Genomic DNA, 17,097 nt, shown 5'->3' with positions numbered 1-17,097 from the left:
GTTGGCCACTTGCAGCACGTTCTCTCACAAAGGGTCCGTTTCTGCTGTTGGTCATACCAATCAATATTGCGGTGGCATGGGAAAGGGAAATCTTTGCGCGGAATGGATCGAATAGAAAAATATGCAATAAATTGTTCTTGCATCATTGAAAGTGTTGATTTTATTGACGTTGAAAAGAAAAATGATTTGACCAGGTTTAAAGAGCTGGTTTGTTTCCTTGATTTTGACAAGTCAAAATATTAAAATTAATTTAATTGGAAACGAAAATTAATATCAAGCCAAGCTACTTTTATAAATATTTCTTAAATTTAAAAAAAATTCTTATTAATAAATAGAATTAGTTTTAAAAAAAGTGAAAAAAAGTCCATTTTGTTAATTGTATTGATTTATTTTAAATTTTTTTTTTAATATAATTTATATATTTAATTAAATGTGTATTATTTTAACTTTATTTAATATTCAAATCATGCAAAGCTCCGTTTGCGATTTCTTATTTCGATTTGAAAAAAAAACATTAATTATGGCACGTGGGTGCTTTAATTCGATCCTCGATCAAATTACCAGAAGCGAAACCGGCACGACACTTAATCACTTTTGCTTCTGCAATTATGTTCATCGATCAGCTAGACCGGCCTTCGCGTCATGTTTTGCGTAGTCTGCGCGAAATTAAAAACAATAATGTATAATATATATGTAGTTTTTGCAAGGATATATAATATGTAGAGTTGCGCGAGATGACAAAGTGTTTTCAAAACGCGCATAAATCTCAGGCACTACTACGCACTCTTTCAATAACATTACGTGCTTTATAATTTATATCACCACTCGGCAGCATACGTGTCCATAAATCCATTGTCTCTAAAACACTCCAGTTTCTAGAACTGATTAATCGATTTTCATATTCAAAGTTTTTAGTAACTTTTCCTCTTTGGCACAGGATGTGAGGTGGATAGATGAGTTATGACCTCATCTGATATTCCCACCCGTTGTTTGTGTATTTGGGCGGTGGAGGAAAACGCAAAATCGTAGCTGGAATTTCTGTTTAGGTGTTGTGGGAAAGGAATTTGCACTTATTTGGACCGCCGCTGAATTCAATCTTCAATCGATGAATAGCAAAAAAATAATAGAAGTGTGATTCAACAACAACGTGGGAGAAAATATTAAAAATAATCTTCTTGCATTCCGTTTTTTAAAATTTTTACGAATAAATTAATTTTAAATAAAGAGATTTTTTACAATGCACAGGATGGAAATTGTGCCAATGGCATCAGGAAATGTATTGAGTGGTCGAATGAAAACTGTGTTTACAGCTTCATTACACTGAGGTCGCCTCGGGCTCTGGAGATCGCCGCTGCGAATCTTGTTTTGTATTTTGCATCTCATTTCATCCGAGAGTATACAAGATTTTGCTTTTCCTCCTTTTTTCTGCGACGACGAGCAATAAACTGATTGGATGCTCACCGTAATTGCTCAAGACGTTAAAAATTTTAAAACGCATTTAATGGATTTCAGCTGAGTGGCAAAAAATTCAAATCGTGGTTTTAATTTCATTATCTTTAACAGAAAATTGCTAGAAAGTTCAATAAAAATACTGAAGTGTGTAATTGAAATTTCAGGAAACATTTGCATTTTATATTCAAATAAAGCGAATTCTCAATTTTAATCGTAATTGTAGTCTATATTTAAATGATAAAAAATATAAAAATAAAACTCAAGATAAAAATGTGATAGGAAAATATGATATGTGGTCTCCTTAGGTAAAAAATTTACTTATTAGGAGATAAATTAAGATCAATTAAGATACCTGACAATTTAACTTATTGTCAATTAAATTGGGCTAAAATCTGAAGTTGATTTGAGGGAAATTTATGTTAATTTTTCTAAAAAGAAATTAGAAATATTTTAAAATTCCCTTAAAAAGAAGCGTTAACTTTATATATTTATTTCTGAAGTTTAATCAAAGCTAATAGAATGACGACTTCTATAGAAATATATTGTTATTTAGAATCAAATTGATTTTTACATGCGACGAGACTTGTTAAATAATAATTGTAAATTGCTTTTTGACTTCTGTTAAATAAATTGAATTTTAATTAATTTTTTTTACCTTTTTACTCAATTTTTCACTATGTCAGAATAATAGTTTTATATTTTGCATTTTAGACAAAAATTTGGCTTGGAGTAAATTGAAAAATCTGAATGTGTGTGTGCGTGGATAAGTGCCACATATCTATACATAGGAAGTGTCTTGACGGACGTTTACCTTGGACGCTAAAACAGCGCGCTCATTTAATGTTTCAACTTCTCGGCGCGGCTGCTGCCATGAGAAGAATTTCATAACACCGTGAAAAGCGTGTAGGCCGAAAAGAAGGAGGCGCAATCGCGGTGCGTAGAAAATTATACACACACAAACTCGATCTTTTATTTTTTAATATATACCATTCGCCTCGTTTCCTTTTCGTAAATTGAAAGAGGCGTGTCCCGCTTCGCAGCAGAGACGTTTTGGTGCGTGCGAATATCGAGGATATTATATAAAATGTATTGTGCACATTTTTATTTAGATTAGCGCAGTGGCTAAATGCTTTTTGATTGCTCTCTTCCTACCTGAACGCGCCATCCCGGGAATGTGGATTTTGATTGAGATATTATCTTTGTAAACTGTTTCTCATTTTGGCAACATCGAATTTGGGTTTGTCTCTATATTGATGCGATTGATGGCAAGGTTGAATTATTTCACCAATCATTGACCTCTAATTTTGAACATTTTATTAGACAATTTCTTGGCTTTTTTATTTATAGAGATATAAATCTGAATTTGTTTTTCATTTTTTTTTTAAGTAAATTGAGTTTATTGAATACAAAGTCTGATGAACAATTCAATTAATTGTGAGTTATTTGGATGTTTTGTCAAAAATTAACAATTCTTGAAAGCCTCTACAGCTTTTCTCTGGATCTGTATTTTATTTTATCGTAGAATTTCACGATCGCGGGTTGATTCATGGTGCATTGAATTTGCAAATATTTTAACTGATCCTGCTGGTGCCGTTTCCGCTTAAAAATTTAAAAAAGCAGAATTCTTGTTTGATGATTTATAAATTTTCACACAATATTAATTTTTAATACTTCGAAGATTATATTTTAAATTGCAATTCTAAACAAATTGAAAAAGGGTGGTCGAATTTGCACCCCAGGTTAGGGAGGAACTTGGGAGCTTCGGCAGCGCGCCGCCTCGCCTCCAATGCTCGGCGTCTGTTGTCCTCTTCTTAGGGTTGTCTTCTAGCATTGGGGGTTGGCGACGCGCGGCCTCCACCCTCAAGACTTCCAGCATGCGGGAGTGGCATGTGGGTGGGGGAGGGCTATAGAGCACCTGTGATGCTAAGACCACCCTGGCAACAACATTAAAAAAGCCCTTCCTAGCCATTCATACACACAAAACGTGGTCGTATTTGATGCCCATTTTTATTTCAATTCTACTTAATTTGGAGTTAATTATTTTGCAACCCACCCTGGATTAAAGTTTGAATTATCAGTTTTTCGCTTCAATAGATTTGATGTTTTCAACCAGAGGAATATATATTTTAATTAAAAAAAGTGTTTGAAATTTCTGCAGAGGACTATTTTTGCGGCCAGAGAATGGCGGTAGACCTTGGAGGGTCTGTGGGTCTCATGCAACTATGAAAGTTAGATTCCATTGTTGAATGTCAAATTTGAATAAATTCTTGGGCGTATCTCAAAATTTAAAAAGAACGCCACCGTTGGGAAAGACAAACGGCACACCGGCGGAAAGCTTGTTTCACGAGGATGCCGAAAATGCCCAGGTTTTTGCGATTTGGTGACCCCTGACCTGAGAAAGTTGTCGGGAAGCACCTAAGGTTAAGTTTCAACACGTCTGAAATGTGCTTTTTTTGTTGCTGCAAATCACATTATTGTCATAATGACAAAGGCATAATTATTTCATAATTTTTTTGAAATTCTGGACACTATTTTATTTTACTTTTGTACAATTTAAAATGATTTTTTATAAAGCAGGCTCTTAAAAATGTTTTTTTTTTTTAATTCAATGTGATAAAGGATATTTTCCCGAATTTATCATTCTATAAATAACAACGTTTCAACTATTTCTCCTATTTCTCAAAGAAATTGTGGAACTATATGATTTTTTTACATTAATATTTAACTAGTGTTAATTATATGAAAATAGTTTCAAAATCTATGCTGTCATAAATTCTATTATAAAAAATTTTACATAATTATAATAAAATTTTGCTATTCTTCTATACAATTTAAAAAAATTTGATTTCTTCTTGTGGGACTTTTTAATCTAAAATTTGAGCCTGAAATGTTTTACAATTTTATTTTAAATAATATAATTTACTTCTTAAAGCATCAGAATGAACAAAGAAATTCAGATGTAATCTTCAAATTGCATGATTTAAATAAAAAATAACGAGTTTTGCCCGTAAAATAGGAAATGAGAGCGGTTTAGACTTTTACTATCTGTCGATCATAACTCAATCGACTTAAACTGACAAATTTTGGCATCATAATTATAGACCCCACGAAGCCCTGCGGAATAGATCGCAAAATATAAATTTGTTTTTCTCTCTCACGCAGATATAATTGTTCAATTAGTTTATTGCCGGTAAAAAACTTGATCTGCGCCAAACGTTTGCGTGATCACATTAATTTTTCATCTCAATTCGTTCAGAATTTTTTGTATAAATTGCTTCCGTGTGTTTTTTGTACTGATAAAATTATACCGATTGATTTGAATGTGTTGTATAGTTTTTGAAACTTTCTCTGCAGCAAACGCTCCTTTTTAATAATGAATTCTTTGTCTCTCTTGTTTGTCTATCGCTGTCAAATAGAACAACAAACAAAAGCAAGATCTATGCAAACAATCTCGGTGATTCGTGGAAGAGGAACTAAGAAAGTCTTTTCTGTTCCTAAAAGTCTCAAGAACGAATTCCACCCAAATTGCTTCCTTATACAGACTTCTTTTATAACGCTGAAAATTCCTGTCCACTTTTTTCGACGTGTAATAAAATGTGCTCGCGTCTCAGAGTTGTAAATCATATTTGCATAATAAAATCTCGCTTTATTGCCGAGCCGCCCAAGGAAATACTATAAATAAATAAATTGTGTATGTCTGCGGATACGTTGAGAGAGATTATTGCAGACGCACATTCTGCGGTCGCACCGAGAGAAATAATCCTCTCTCAATCAGAAAAGGCTCTCTGTATCACTTTGACTCTCTCACACCTCAACAGTCTCAGCTGGCGAAAGAGAGAGAGAGAGAGAGAGGTCACAGGGCCGGACTGTCCAGTCCTTAATTTGCTCCAAAATTGGGAGAAATTTGTTTAAAAATTTACAGGAAAAATTAGAAAAAAGTAAAAATGATAAAGTGATTTGCTTTTCTGGAGATTTTAATGCTGGATCATTCTTATCAATTCTTATTTCTTTTGTCTTAGATTTTCTTCACTTGAATTTCAGAGATATTTTTATGAAACTAAATTATTAAAATATGAATAAAATTTAAATATGAAAAGACCAACATTTTTATTTTTGTTTAAAATATTGAAATAATTGATCCATAGAAAGACACGGTGAAATTTATTTATTTTTGTTCTAAATTATATTTTTTTTCAGAATATTTGTAATGCAACTTTTATTTCATAATAATCATAGATTTTATTTAATTTCCATGAACTATTTTTTAAATCAATATGAATTTGTACTGTGAACCAATTTAAAAAATTACTTTTCACAATTTGCCATTTGTACTTTTTCCAGTCCGTCCTCTTTTTTCGAGTCCAGAACAGAATCTCTATTTATAAAAGTCGTAATGAACGCTCCCTTGTGAGCGCTCGACAGAGACACACTCTCTTTATGCAACTTACCAATTCAAATGCAAACAAGCCGCCGCATTCTCAGACAGAGAGTTGCTCTGCCGCGGATTATTAATTATTTGGCGCGAGGCGTCGTTCCATTGATAGCAAGAAGTGTGATACGCGCTCGATTGATTCAATTCAGTCGCTTTTCTCTCTCGCGTGCACGTCGGCGCCGCTCGCTTTTGTAACTATTTAATTGTTACACATAAATGATGTGCTCCACATCATCAAAGTCAATCAACGACTCCATTCAGCGGAGAAGAGATGGGTTGGCGCCCAATTGTTTATTGAATTGCGCAATTTTCAATTGGCAGCAGGCCATTTACAATTCTATTCATTTGTAGATTCAATTTAAAACTCGTAAAATTAGTTTATTTCTGTATTTGTTGATTATTTTGATTGCATTTTTTATTTATTATTTTTAAATTTGATTTGAAAAAAAAAATTGAATAAATTCTAAAATATATAATCATCAATTTTAAAAAAAAAAAAACATTTTATTTCAATTTCCTTTCATTACTCAAATAAAAGTTTAATTTTATTCATTTAGTCTGAAAATTTTTACTGTATATTGTCAATTAATAAACCAATTTTATAAATAATATGTTATTAATGAGTGATGGAAATGTATAAAAATTATAAAATAAAAATATGTAAAAGTGATATCAATATCATAAGTGCATATAATCTAGCGATTTAGATCTAATTGACCTTAATGAACCAATTAATTATATTTTTATTTAGCCTTCAATTAATATTATTAATAATTTGGATACTCCGAAATTGTTAAAGACTTTTTGCTTTTGATTCATTACAACGTCTCATCTTATTCATCATGAAATAGATTTTGCCGATTTTGCACAACTTTCCAGTCCATTTGGCTCAAATGGAAATTTCGAAATCGCTCGTAATCCCTTCCTTGCACACACGTCCCTCTGGCCGCGCTCGGCCAATTACGGAAAAGCCGCACACGGTACTTAGATGATCGCCGTCGGATCCGGTGATTTATGGCCATGACATGACCTGCCAATAGCCAATACACCGAGGCCTTAATTTATTGTCTAATGCGCGACTAGAAATACTGGTTTGGGACATAAATTTCACTCATATCTCTAATCAACGTACGGTACTCGTGAATAAATTAATTTCCTGTGGACGGATTAACGCATTACCTGCGGCATAAATGAAAAAAATATTACTAACCTGATGATTTGTTTTAATTTATTTAATGTTTAAAGATCGACAAATTTAATTTTGATTCGTAACTTTTATGTTTAGATTGAAAATGATATTTAAGAGATTTATTATTTATTAATTTTCAGATAAAAACTTTTGCAATTTTCAAATTATTATTACCCTATTATTTATATATTTTTACGAAGAAATTGAAGCGGATAATCTCTTTTATTGGAGAAAATGAGTGGAAATGGAGAGCACCTATATGGCTAATGAGACGAGTGCATGTTTGTTTTCCTCGGACACGTCTTTCTTCTTATTCTCTCTTGATTTGGAAACGAGAGAAAAATGATGAGATTGAGAGCGGAGGAAACTGTCGAGAAAGCTGCAGAAAACACGGCGCGCATTTATGTTCGCGGCGTGCGGAGACATGACTGCAGCAGTGTTTTCATACACATGAAATAAATAAATGCATGAAAAGGGTTTCATACATAAGTACGTAAGCGAGAAAGAAAGTATGCGTGCATCGCAGGTACATAAATATTTTCGCAGCCATATTCAGAGAGGAGATGGTACAGCACAGGGAGTAAAAAAAAAATGCTAACCACGCACTTCGGATAATCCACGGTCGTTTCAGGCGCCAGACAATACTTAACCAGCAAAAATGTGAATCTCATCTTTAAATTGAAAACAAAAATGAATAAAAAAACAAAGTTTAATTTATTTTTATTGCAATGATATCTAAATTTTTATTTTCATAAATATAAAAGTCAGAATTGCAACTAGAATCAAAATTTTCAGTTTTTGATTGTACACAAAATTGAAGCAAATAAAATGGTACATCAAAATTTATAGAAAAATAAAAATATTTGATGATCACGAACAAATTAATTATAGTAAAATTTGACTTAAATTACTACTAAACTTTGATTAAATATGCAAATTAATTATGAAATTTTTTGCTTTTCTCCTTGATTATTGGATGTTATAAAAATCCAAAGTGAAATATATATGAAAAATTTAAATTTCAATTAAATTTTAAATTTAAAAAAGCCTAAAATATGATTAATCACTTAAAAGTCCATTCCTATTTTACTATAAATTGCAGAGTTCATACAAATATTTTAATTTAGATTTTTTTTTATTAATTGTAATATTTTAATATTTAATTTATTAATTTTAATGCAAAGTTGTTGTGTTTCCACACATTGAAATTATTTGTCTCTTCCTTTTGCCATATAAATTGAAAATGTGTTGCAACCCTTGCTTTACATATTTATCTCTGTTGCTCTTTCTTCTTAAGGCGCTCGATTGTCAGAGTGGGCAATTGCGTGTGTAATTATACTCGTCTCACTTTCAACTTTTAACACTCGCGTATTTATATTTTTATTGCATTCCATAAATCTGTGTGTGTGCGGTGAGAGAGTGTTGCGGCGGAGCTTGCGTCACCGAGAGCCACCCGCACAGCTGTTGGCCACTCGGGGTCCAAGTGGCCGACCAATTGACCCAGCCGGGCCTAATTGAGCCTTCTCAACCAATTAATTGATCATTTGTCTGCAAACAGCGCTCCAAAAAGGAAATTCTGTCCTCCTAGGGCGCAGAGACACGCACCATGTGCAGTCGCTTATTTTGTAATGAGTACAAGAGCAATCTTCGTACTTGAGATCGACTTTTATCTCTGCATCACAATTATTACACAGCAACATTATTTTCCACTTGAAAACTTGCAAAATAGTTTTGATTTTTATAAAACTTAATGTTATTTAATTTACTTCTAGTTAAAAATTAGCATAGTTTAGTGAGAGAGTTAATTGCGTTAAAAAAATTAAATAAGAAGTAAAGAGGTGAATTTTTAGGGAGTAAAATCAATGCTGACCATGTTAAAAAATCTATTAAATTCTTGAAATTCTATTTTATTTTATTTTTATAATGATTAATTTCTTCTAATTAAAATTTTGCCGAACCATTAAGAGTTCTATTTAAAATTGTTTTTTTTTTCAATTCATCTCGATTTAAGGAAAAGCAAAAAACCCAGTTCTCATTTCTAAAAATAAATTAAAACACTTGAATTTTAATCAAATTTCTTTGCAATTTCATGTCCTTTAAGAAAACTATTTATTTTAAAATTTCCAAACTTCTCAATTTTGAAAATTTATCCGTTGATTAAATGAAACTGCAGGCTTAGTCGTGCACAAAACAAATGTGGGCTCATATGTTTGATAAATTTCACTTTCAATTGCAGCTGGCGCAGTTCCAAAGCACATACACAATATCTCTCCCAGTTGGTTTATATCTTACTTAATTTTGTATTGTTCAACTGCACACCCGGTGCACTTTTTCCACGTCTGGGCACAGCTGCGTTTATTTTAAATAATTATCAGTTCAAACAAAGCCCAAATCTCCGAGTTAATTTTAATTCTGGTCAGCATCTTTGCATGTTGATTAAAAAACTAAATTTCCGAAGCCCGAGTTAATCAGGGCGAATAAACGTTTTGAGTGATGCGTTTTTAATTGATTGTGTTATTTTTGCGGCCGCCCGTCGAATAGAACTTGGGAGCTCGTAAATTTATTAAAACTGATTAAGCGGCGAAAAGCGTCACATTTAAACGCGGTGACAAAATTTCCAAAGGCATTTTGTGCCGACGAGCGGGGAGAGATAAGAAAAAAGGCAAACGACCAGCAAATAACTCATAATATGTATTTAGAGAGAGGAAGGCATTTTCACTTTTCGCCAGCATGAATGCAGCCATTAACAAATAACAAAACGCTCGTATATTATTTGAAAAGGGAAATTATTTTCAACGCGTAATCTGTAAAAGCTAAAAGCTGCTTTTGTTGTGATATAATGTGTAAAAAATAACCTTGGCATTAAATAGAGAGAGATTTTTGCCATATTTAATATATTTGCCAATTTGGTTTGTGATTTAAATCTTTAATATTAGTTCCTAATTATTAATTAATTCTTTTTGATGTTTTTTACTGGAAAAAGTCTACTAGAGATTTTTGTTAATTTTTTTTGAGACTTGACATTGACTATTTTAACCTTAGGTTTGTGTTTCGTTTTAATTCCGACCTTTAAAATATAATTATTCTTAACAAACAATTTGTAATTCTTGCAAATGAAACCTCATATTCATTAGAATCTTCTGAAAAAAGATTTTTCTTATATTTTCAATTCAATTTTAATTCATTTATTTTTCTCCAAACAAGTTGAAAACAATTATTTGTGAAATTATAACTGTTTTTAGCGGTTTTAAGCATGATTCCAAGATAAGGCGTCTTTGTTTTCTTTAAAAATTTGTGCCATCATGAATTTTAGAAGAAGAAAAAGTAATATTAATTAATTAGTATTTTTCCTCAAATCCATAGAATTTGAAAATAAATTCTGAGACTGTTTCGCTTCAAAAAGTTTAAAATCAAGACCAACTTTTTAACAAAGCTTTTTGATAAAAATATTTATTTGCAAATCAAGTTGACACAAATATAAAGAGAGGAAAATCTAGTTTCTTTTTTGTTGCATGAATTATTAAAGTGCACATAGAAACTGTGAAGCAGCTGCGAACGCCTTGCCATGGTAATGAATGCAGCTCGATGCACTGGCGTGTAAAATACACTCGTGTGCAGCGCGTGTTGATGGAAAATATGAGAATCTATTTAGGCCCTCCGCACTCTCTCATAAAATATCAACAATAATAAAGAATATACCGTATACCGCCGCTATCTCTCTCCGAGTCTGATTTACAAATATTAAACGCGGCTTCCTTCTCTGTAAAGCACAAATGAAAATGCCGCTCCTTTCTCGTGTGCACGTTTTAATTTCAGAGTGCGTATAATAACAACAACACAAATGTTCATACGTTGACTTGGAAAAGTGCCATGAAGTGAGTTGAGATCGATTTGCAATTATAAAATTCGTTTCATTTAAGTACAAAATTTTATATTTTATGCAAAAAATTAGCGTGAAATCGTTTAAAATTATCTCTATTTTGCAAACAATGACAAACAACAATAGAAATTTAGAATGAAAACAAGAAATTGAAATTTATATTTCTTTGCCATTCCTTTTTTTAATGAAAATAAAATTAAGCTTATAATTACAGATTTTTAAGAAAATATAATAAAAATCAGTTATTAAAATTAATATTTTTCCATATTTTTTTAGTTTTGCTGAGCAATGTTTACCTTTTAATTAGTTTTAAATAAAAATTAACTTTTTCTTAGTGAAAGATTAGTTAGATTATTATATTTTTTTAGGTGCTATAAAAATATTTGTAAAGTGGTATTAAATTGTTTTAAAAATAAATTATGCTTCTTCATTTTTCATTTATAGAACAATTATTGGCTTCAAATAAATTCTTCTATTATTGTTACTTATTTTGTCAAAAGGGTTGTTTAAATCTCCTTAATTTTTTTTATTTAAAATTAAAAACTTTTGCTTTTGGTTCCACAGTTTTTTTCTTATCTAAAATTGTAAATCAAAGTTTGGACAATTTAACAACAACAACAACAATGATAAACCTGATTATTTAAGTTTTTAATTTAAAATTAAATAGAAATCTATCAGAATCAGTTAATTTTTCTTTCAGGAGTGCTGAAAGAAATAATTGTGAGTGAATTTATATCGAATTGAGTCCGCCGTTGGAAAAACTAGGAGTGTGTGTTATAGTTGTTTCAATGAAACGCGCGAAACCAGATACAGTGAGCCGCCGCTTTACTTTTATGCGTGTGTGTTTGTCTTATGGGAACGTGATCTCGGCCGGGTTCGTTCTCGGGTGCCAAGCAAGATCGGAAAGAATACAGAAATCGATCCGCGACGCGAAATAAATCGCTATACACGAGCAGACACGAAGAAAATTAAATTATTATAACTTTTGAGAAATCGCGAGTCCAATTAGGCTGTAAACTTCATTTTAACTCGACGGCCGTGGCGCAAATTAAAAAGAATTATGAAAAAAGAAAAAACGCCTGCGTGCCACCGGAGCGAGGATCAAGAGCGAAAAATTTCGCCTCCTATATACGGCGAGTCGCGGATAAATATGGACAGCGACCAATTTATTTTCCTGTCTCTTGCGAAATATTCAAGCGAAGGGAAAAAAACGGTTTGCCACTTTTTTCGCCAAGTGTGTACAAATGCATTTTCGTTTATAACTTCTTTTATTGCTGCACTTTTCTCGAGTATTTTAAACGCGCGGATCAGCAGCAGCTTTTTGTTTCCTCGTCTGTCGCGGGTTTTGCAAGCGAAAAAGCGCGAAGGCGTCGAGGAAGAATGAAAAAAAAAATATGTATATATATTTCGATCGGCAACGGTGTTGAGCAAACGCACACGGTCACCAGTCGATTTATCAGCGAGCAAACAGCCGCAACTCGAAAATCTCACTTTTCACGAGAAATGCGCCCTTGACTAATTATAACAGACCATAAAATTTTTTGTTTTAACAGAAAATTAGTGAAAATAATAATAATGCGCGCAACACATAATTGACAACTTTTTTCTCTGAGCACACTTATTATTTTAAGCGTTTTATTGAGAATTTTTAAAATCTTGCAAAGCAAATTGTTAAAAAAAAGTAAAACAGAAATTGATGAATACATTTTGACGATTTTTTGTATATGATATGATTTTAGAAGAACTTAGAACTTTTAAAATTATTTTATATATTATTAATTAAAAAATATTTAATTAAAATAAAAGGGAAAAATTCTAAATTTCAAGGAATATAATATAAAATTTAAATAAAGATACATCATAGTATTCATAGCTTTCCTGCAATTATCATTAACAAATATATAATTTAGATGCATTTTTATTTTAATACTTTATGTTTAATTTGTAATTAAAAAAAAATAAATATTCTTCTAGATATAATTCTGTGTATTTCACAACTCAATCTATGCATTTTGCCCAAAACTAGTTTAAAAATAATTGAAATTTAATAATTTACCTTTTGACTTGTGCACGGAAAATGAAATAAATCCACTGCTCAGCCGTCTGTGAGCAAATCCATGCCTCTTCTGCTGCTGATGGACGCGAAAATCCCAAATGGACCGAGAAGCACCACACGAGGTCACAACAAGAGTACTGTCCGCACGCACGGCCGGGCACCAGCAGCTCTCGATCTGTCGGTGCGGCTGCGCGCTATCCCACACTGTGCGAGTGCGTCAGGTCGCTCCTCCGTGGGCCGCAGGTCCCTTCCCCTCCAGCGCTCCCCTCCGGCCCAGGAAAGTCCCGAAAACGGCGCCCGTGGGACCCGCGGTGACCCCAAGGATGGACCAGGGGTCAATTTGCGACCGAGGGCACCTCTGGCCGGCCGAGGGACGCGTGTCGACGCCGAAGGGTCGCAGAACGGCGACCTGTCAGGCACAGGTGGTGCACCGGGTCCGCCCGCAACTTTGAGGAGAGAGAATTTTATTTGTCAGCTCCAGCTTAGAACACGCGAGGCCTTTCTCTCTCTCTCTCTTTGGAGTCGCAAGCAGAGGTGCTCCAACACCACTTGCAGTTTTCGCCGACGGCCATGCCAAAATAATAAAATTAATTTTTATTTTTATTAAAAAAATTTATTTTTTTTTACTAAATTTTAGAAAGGTTGAGATATGAATGAAAATATTTTTCAACCATACTTTTCAAATGCATCACCTCTTTTCAAAATTTATTAAACAATCTTCACAATCTCATAAATCGCTCCCCAGTTTTACAGTTTTAATAAACATACAAAATAACACTTGAGATTCGGCGGCAGAAGCTCACTTGAGCCTTTGCTTCACACCGTACCTGCCGACACTAAATAAATATTCGCTGCTTCAGACACGAACCAACTCAATTTGTCATGAAGATCAACACATAAGTATTATTTTCACTCTAGACCAAATTACGAGAGAGTATAATTATTATTATCTCTTGTTTAAAACAACCGACAGCACCGTCGAAAATGCTGCTTAAAATAGTTTACTTCTCACTTTGTACAAAAGCTGCACTTTTTGTAAAAATAATTGTGGCTAACAATAAGCGTAGACCAAGTAGAATCAAGTTGAGTGGAGCCTAGAGTTTTCTTTTGGGGGGGTTTTAAATGAATAATTAATTGCATCTCCAGTAATTTCAAAAGTAGAAAATAAGGTTTTTAAAATTGCACTGTTTGAACTGTTCAACAAATATTAAATAAATCAAATTTAACATTTTTCTCCTTTCTGAAAACAGACATGGATAATAATCTCGGTTAATTAAAATTTGCCAACCTCTCAGGCGGGCTTTGCTAAAACATCACTATTTCATAAGTCATGGTTAAAATAATTAAAAAAGAAAACTTGTTCCCGGCTTACAGGCTTAAGAGTCGTTGATGCAAATAATAAATAAAATTAGAAGATGGGCGTCTTCAATGCACTGGCACAGGTCAGCAGTTTTTAAGCACGGAGCGCAAGTCTTCGGGGAGAGTAAAAATTATGTCGTCCAGCCGCGTTTGGAGCTGCTGCTTTGTGACGCCACTCAGAGGAAGCTCTTCGGACTGGCTCTGCTCGATTTTGTGGCGAATTTGCAACACCATGTCCACAACCTCGACCTCCTTCTTTCCCTGAACCCACAACTTGAGGTCCTGAAAATTAAGATTTTTCCGTAAAAAAGTTTAAATTTACATTAAAAAATTTAATGTAAGGTTTTACCGCATCAGAAAGCGCTTGCAGCTGCAGAGTTTGCAGTTTCTGGCTCACTTCCCTGTACCTGGCGTTGTACCAAGCGCTGAAGTTGCACGACCTGAAGAACTTCCTGTACAGTCCAACCCAATCCCCTTTGATTCCAGTGGTCAGCTGGGGACCGGAAGTTTCCAACGTCGCAATGAAGTCGTCGGGGTTGAATGGCTTCGGAATTGGCGCAGCCTGAATTAATTTTAAAATCAGAAGGGTTTGCATTTTAGATTTGTTTATTTTATACCTTATAAGGGGAAATGTTCTTCTGCAAAGGCATCAAACTGGCCATGTACCTCTCGAGGGGAATCATGAAGCTCTGCGTGAGTTCGAGCAGGTGCCGCTTCAAAATTGCGTTCTGCACCTCGCAGGGCCTCTTGGTCTGGGTGCCTTTCATCAGCTTCTTAATTATGTTTTTGTCCTTCTGCAGAAAGGACTTGTAGTAAGTGTAGACGCCTGGTTTTGAGTCCAGCATCTTCAGGTTGCTCGCCTTTTTCAGTTTGTGTTTTTGAGGAGTTGCTGAGAAAAAAAATTTATTTAAAAAATAAGATAAAATTTTTCTTTTTAAATTTTCAGTACCTAGATTTGGAGTCTCGCCCAGTCGAATGATATGTGGCCAATTTTGAAGGGTTTTAGCGAAGAAGGGGTTTGTCACCCCCAGGATGACTGACGGAGGGGCATGAGTGTTGGCCGTGTACTCCTTAAATTCAGAGTCGTGTATCGTAAAAAACGGCCGGTAGTCTGCACAATACAGCAGCGGCACTATCATACTGAAATTAAAATGATCTATAATTAATTTAATTCAAATGTTTCAAGCTTGGTAAAAAAGTGGTTAAGTTAAAAGATGATTGAATTTGTGAAATGAAACATTTTTTGTGCAAATTCACAATATTTTGAGTTGAACTCTTACCTAACTAGTGAGTAGACCATTTCAGAGCAAACAGTGGGCGAAGGTGCCATCACGATGATCGGCTCGGCCGTCAGCACTAACTCCCACAACAGATGCACATGCGAAAGCACCGGACAGAAATTTCTGAACAAGTTTATCTCATGCACTGATGGAAGTACAGTTGGCGACGGCGCTTGAACGACGCACTTGCTCGGAGATCCGGGTGACATTAAACTGCTGCTTTTGCACGGAATTTGAGTCTGAAAAGAGAAGACAATTTTTATTTTCTTCTAAATAAAAAGTGTCAATTTTGACTAAATGATCTTTAAAATTAAAAACTAATTACTTGAATTATTTCTCCAAGAAGAGGAAGAGAAACTTGTTCCCCAGGAAGAGGGACTGGCCACTGATCCACATCATGGCAGGAGGCCTCTATGCTAGTTTCGCCTCGGTCGAAGAACTCGTTGGCTACTCGGTGGGCGACTTTGTGGAACAAACTGATAAAAGGCAGCCTCGAGAGCAGAACCACGCTCTGAAAAATGTAAAATTTGATTATTCCTCCATCACATTTTGCTTTGCTGCACCTTTTGGAAGTATCCCCTGGGAATGGTTTTGTCCTTGATCTGGCGGAAGTAGACGTAGCCGTGGAAGTGGGAAGGGTCTGCCTGCAGGTGGACGGGACAGCTCGAGTTGTACACTCGGTGGTCGGGCGTGAGGCCTTGTCTTCCGGGCGACTGGCGGATCCGCACATGGAACTGCGTGTCGCCCATGCACCCTGAGTTTGAGTCAGGGAACGCGAGGTAGCAAATGTTTGTCTTCTCTTGCTCTGTCAGCCGCACATGACCAGGGTAAACCAACTGAAAAGAAAAATAATCATCAATTTTTTGTTTCAGAAAAAAACCATAAAATAAATAAGAGGCTAACTATTACATTAATAGAAAAGAAACTTTTATAAATAATTTACACTAAAATTAACGGAATTTAAACAAAAATTATCCAGCTAATTGTGATTAGAAAGTAGTTGTGTACCTTTAAATTTCACAATAGCTATGTAATTATGTAAAAGTGCGTGACACGCTTGACGGATTTTGCTGTTTTAAAACATTTACAGGTGACCTACCTCGAGAGTCTGTCCAATTTCGAGGTCAAAGGTGACGACACAGACGCAGTGCAGCCAGTTGCTGAACCTGTCCCAGGGCAGCAAGGCAAACAAGCCCTGTCCGCCGTCTTCCTCCTTTGTTCCTTCAGCCATCCTCAAGGCTCTCGTTGGGCGGCGGGGCGTCTCCGAATCGCGCACGGCTACATAGTGGACTTCGACCGAAGTCCCTCGAGTCCACTTGGTCGTATTTCCGAGCCACTCGGACACTTTTCAGCCCTCGAAACAACCTACTCGGGCTGAGCTGAAGTGTTTCTTCCCTCTTCCCTGGCCTTTCAATCTAATTTGCATCCAAGGTCATAAACACCGCAGTG

At 34.5% G+C, this 17,097-nt stretch overlaps 2 protein-coding genes across 5 annotated transcripts in view; both read right to left on the bottom strand.

The window, feature by feature from the left end:
* The window catches only part of LOC132204334 (inverted formin-2), a 32,359-nt gene extending 18,927 nt beyond the window's left edge, over window positions 1-13,432 (bottom strand). For 2 of the 3 annotated variants that reach the window (XM_059632793.1, XM_059632792.1), the window contains exon 1: window positions 13,010-13,431. The gene's annotated coding sequence lies outside the window, so the exon portion shown is untranslated. Of the gene's footprint in view, window positions 1-13,009 lie in introns of all 3 variants that reach the window. The other variant, XM_059632791.1, reaches the window with a different exon arrangement.
* Window positions 13,433-13,688: 256 nt separating this feature from the next.
* On the bottom strand, window positions 13,689-17,078 carry LOC132204195 (protein DENND6A). Of its 2 annotated transcripts, XM_059632535.1 has the most exons (8): window positions 16,748-17,078; window positions 16,212-16,484; window positions 15,974-16,159; window positions 15,649-15,887; window positions 15,318-15,508; window positions 14,986-15,257; window positions 14,718-14,930; window positions 13,689-14,650 (listed from the first exon to the last, which is right to left on the bottom strand). In XM_059632535.1, the coding sequence occupies exons 1-8, from the start codon at window positions 16,877-16,879 to the stop codon at window positions 14,453-14,455; spliced, it is 1,704 nt and encodes a 567-aa protein (XP_059488518.1). In that variant the 5' UTR covers window positions 16,880-17,078; the 3' UTR covers window positions 13,689-14,452. The 2 variants fall into 2 exon arrangements, with proteins under 2 accessions (XP_059488518.1, XP_059488517.1); XM_059632534.1 differs by having other exon boundaries at window positions 14,986-15,508.
* Window positions 17,079-17,097: the final 19 nt, after the last annotated feature.

The sequence above is a fragment of the Neocloeon triangulifer genome, unplaced genomic scaffold (genome assembly GCF_031216515.1).
Source record: "Neocloeon triangulifer isolate White Clay Creek 2 clone unplaced genomic scaffold, ASM3121651v1 ptg000022l, whole genome shotgun sequence".
Taxonomy (NCBI): domain Eukaryota; kingdom Metazoa; phylum Arthropoda; class Insecta; order Ephemeroptera; family Baetidae; genus Neocloeon; species Neocloeon triangulifer.
This window is presented reverse-complemented; position numbering and strand designations above follow the sequence as displayed.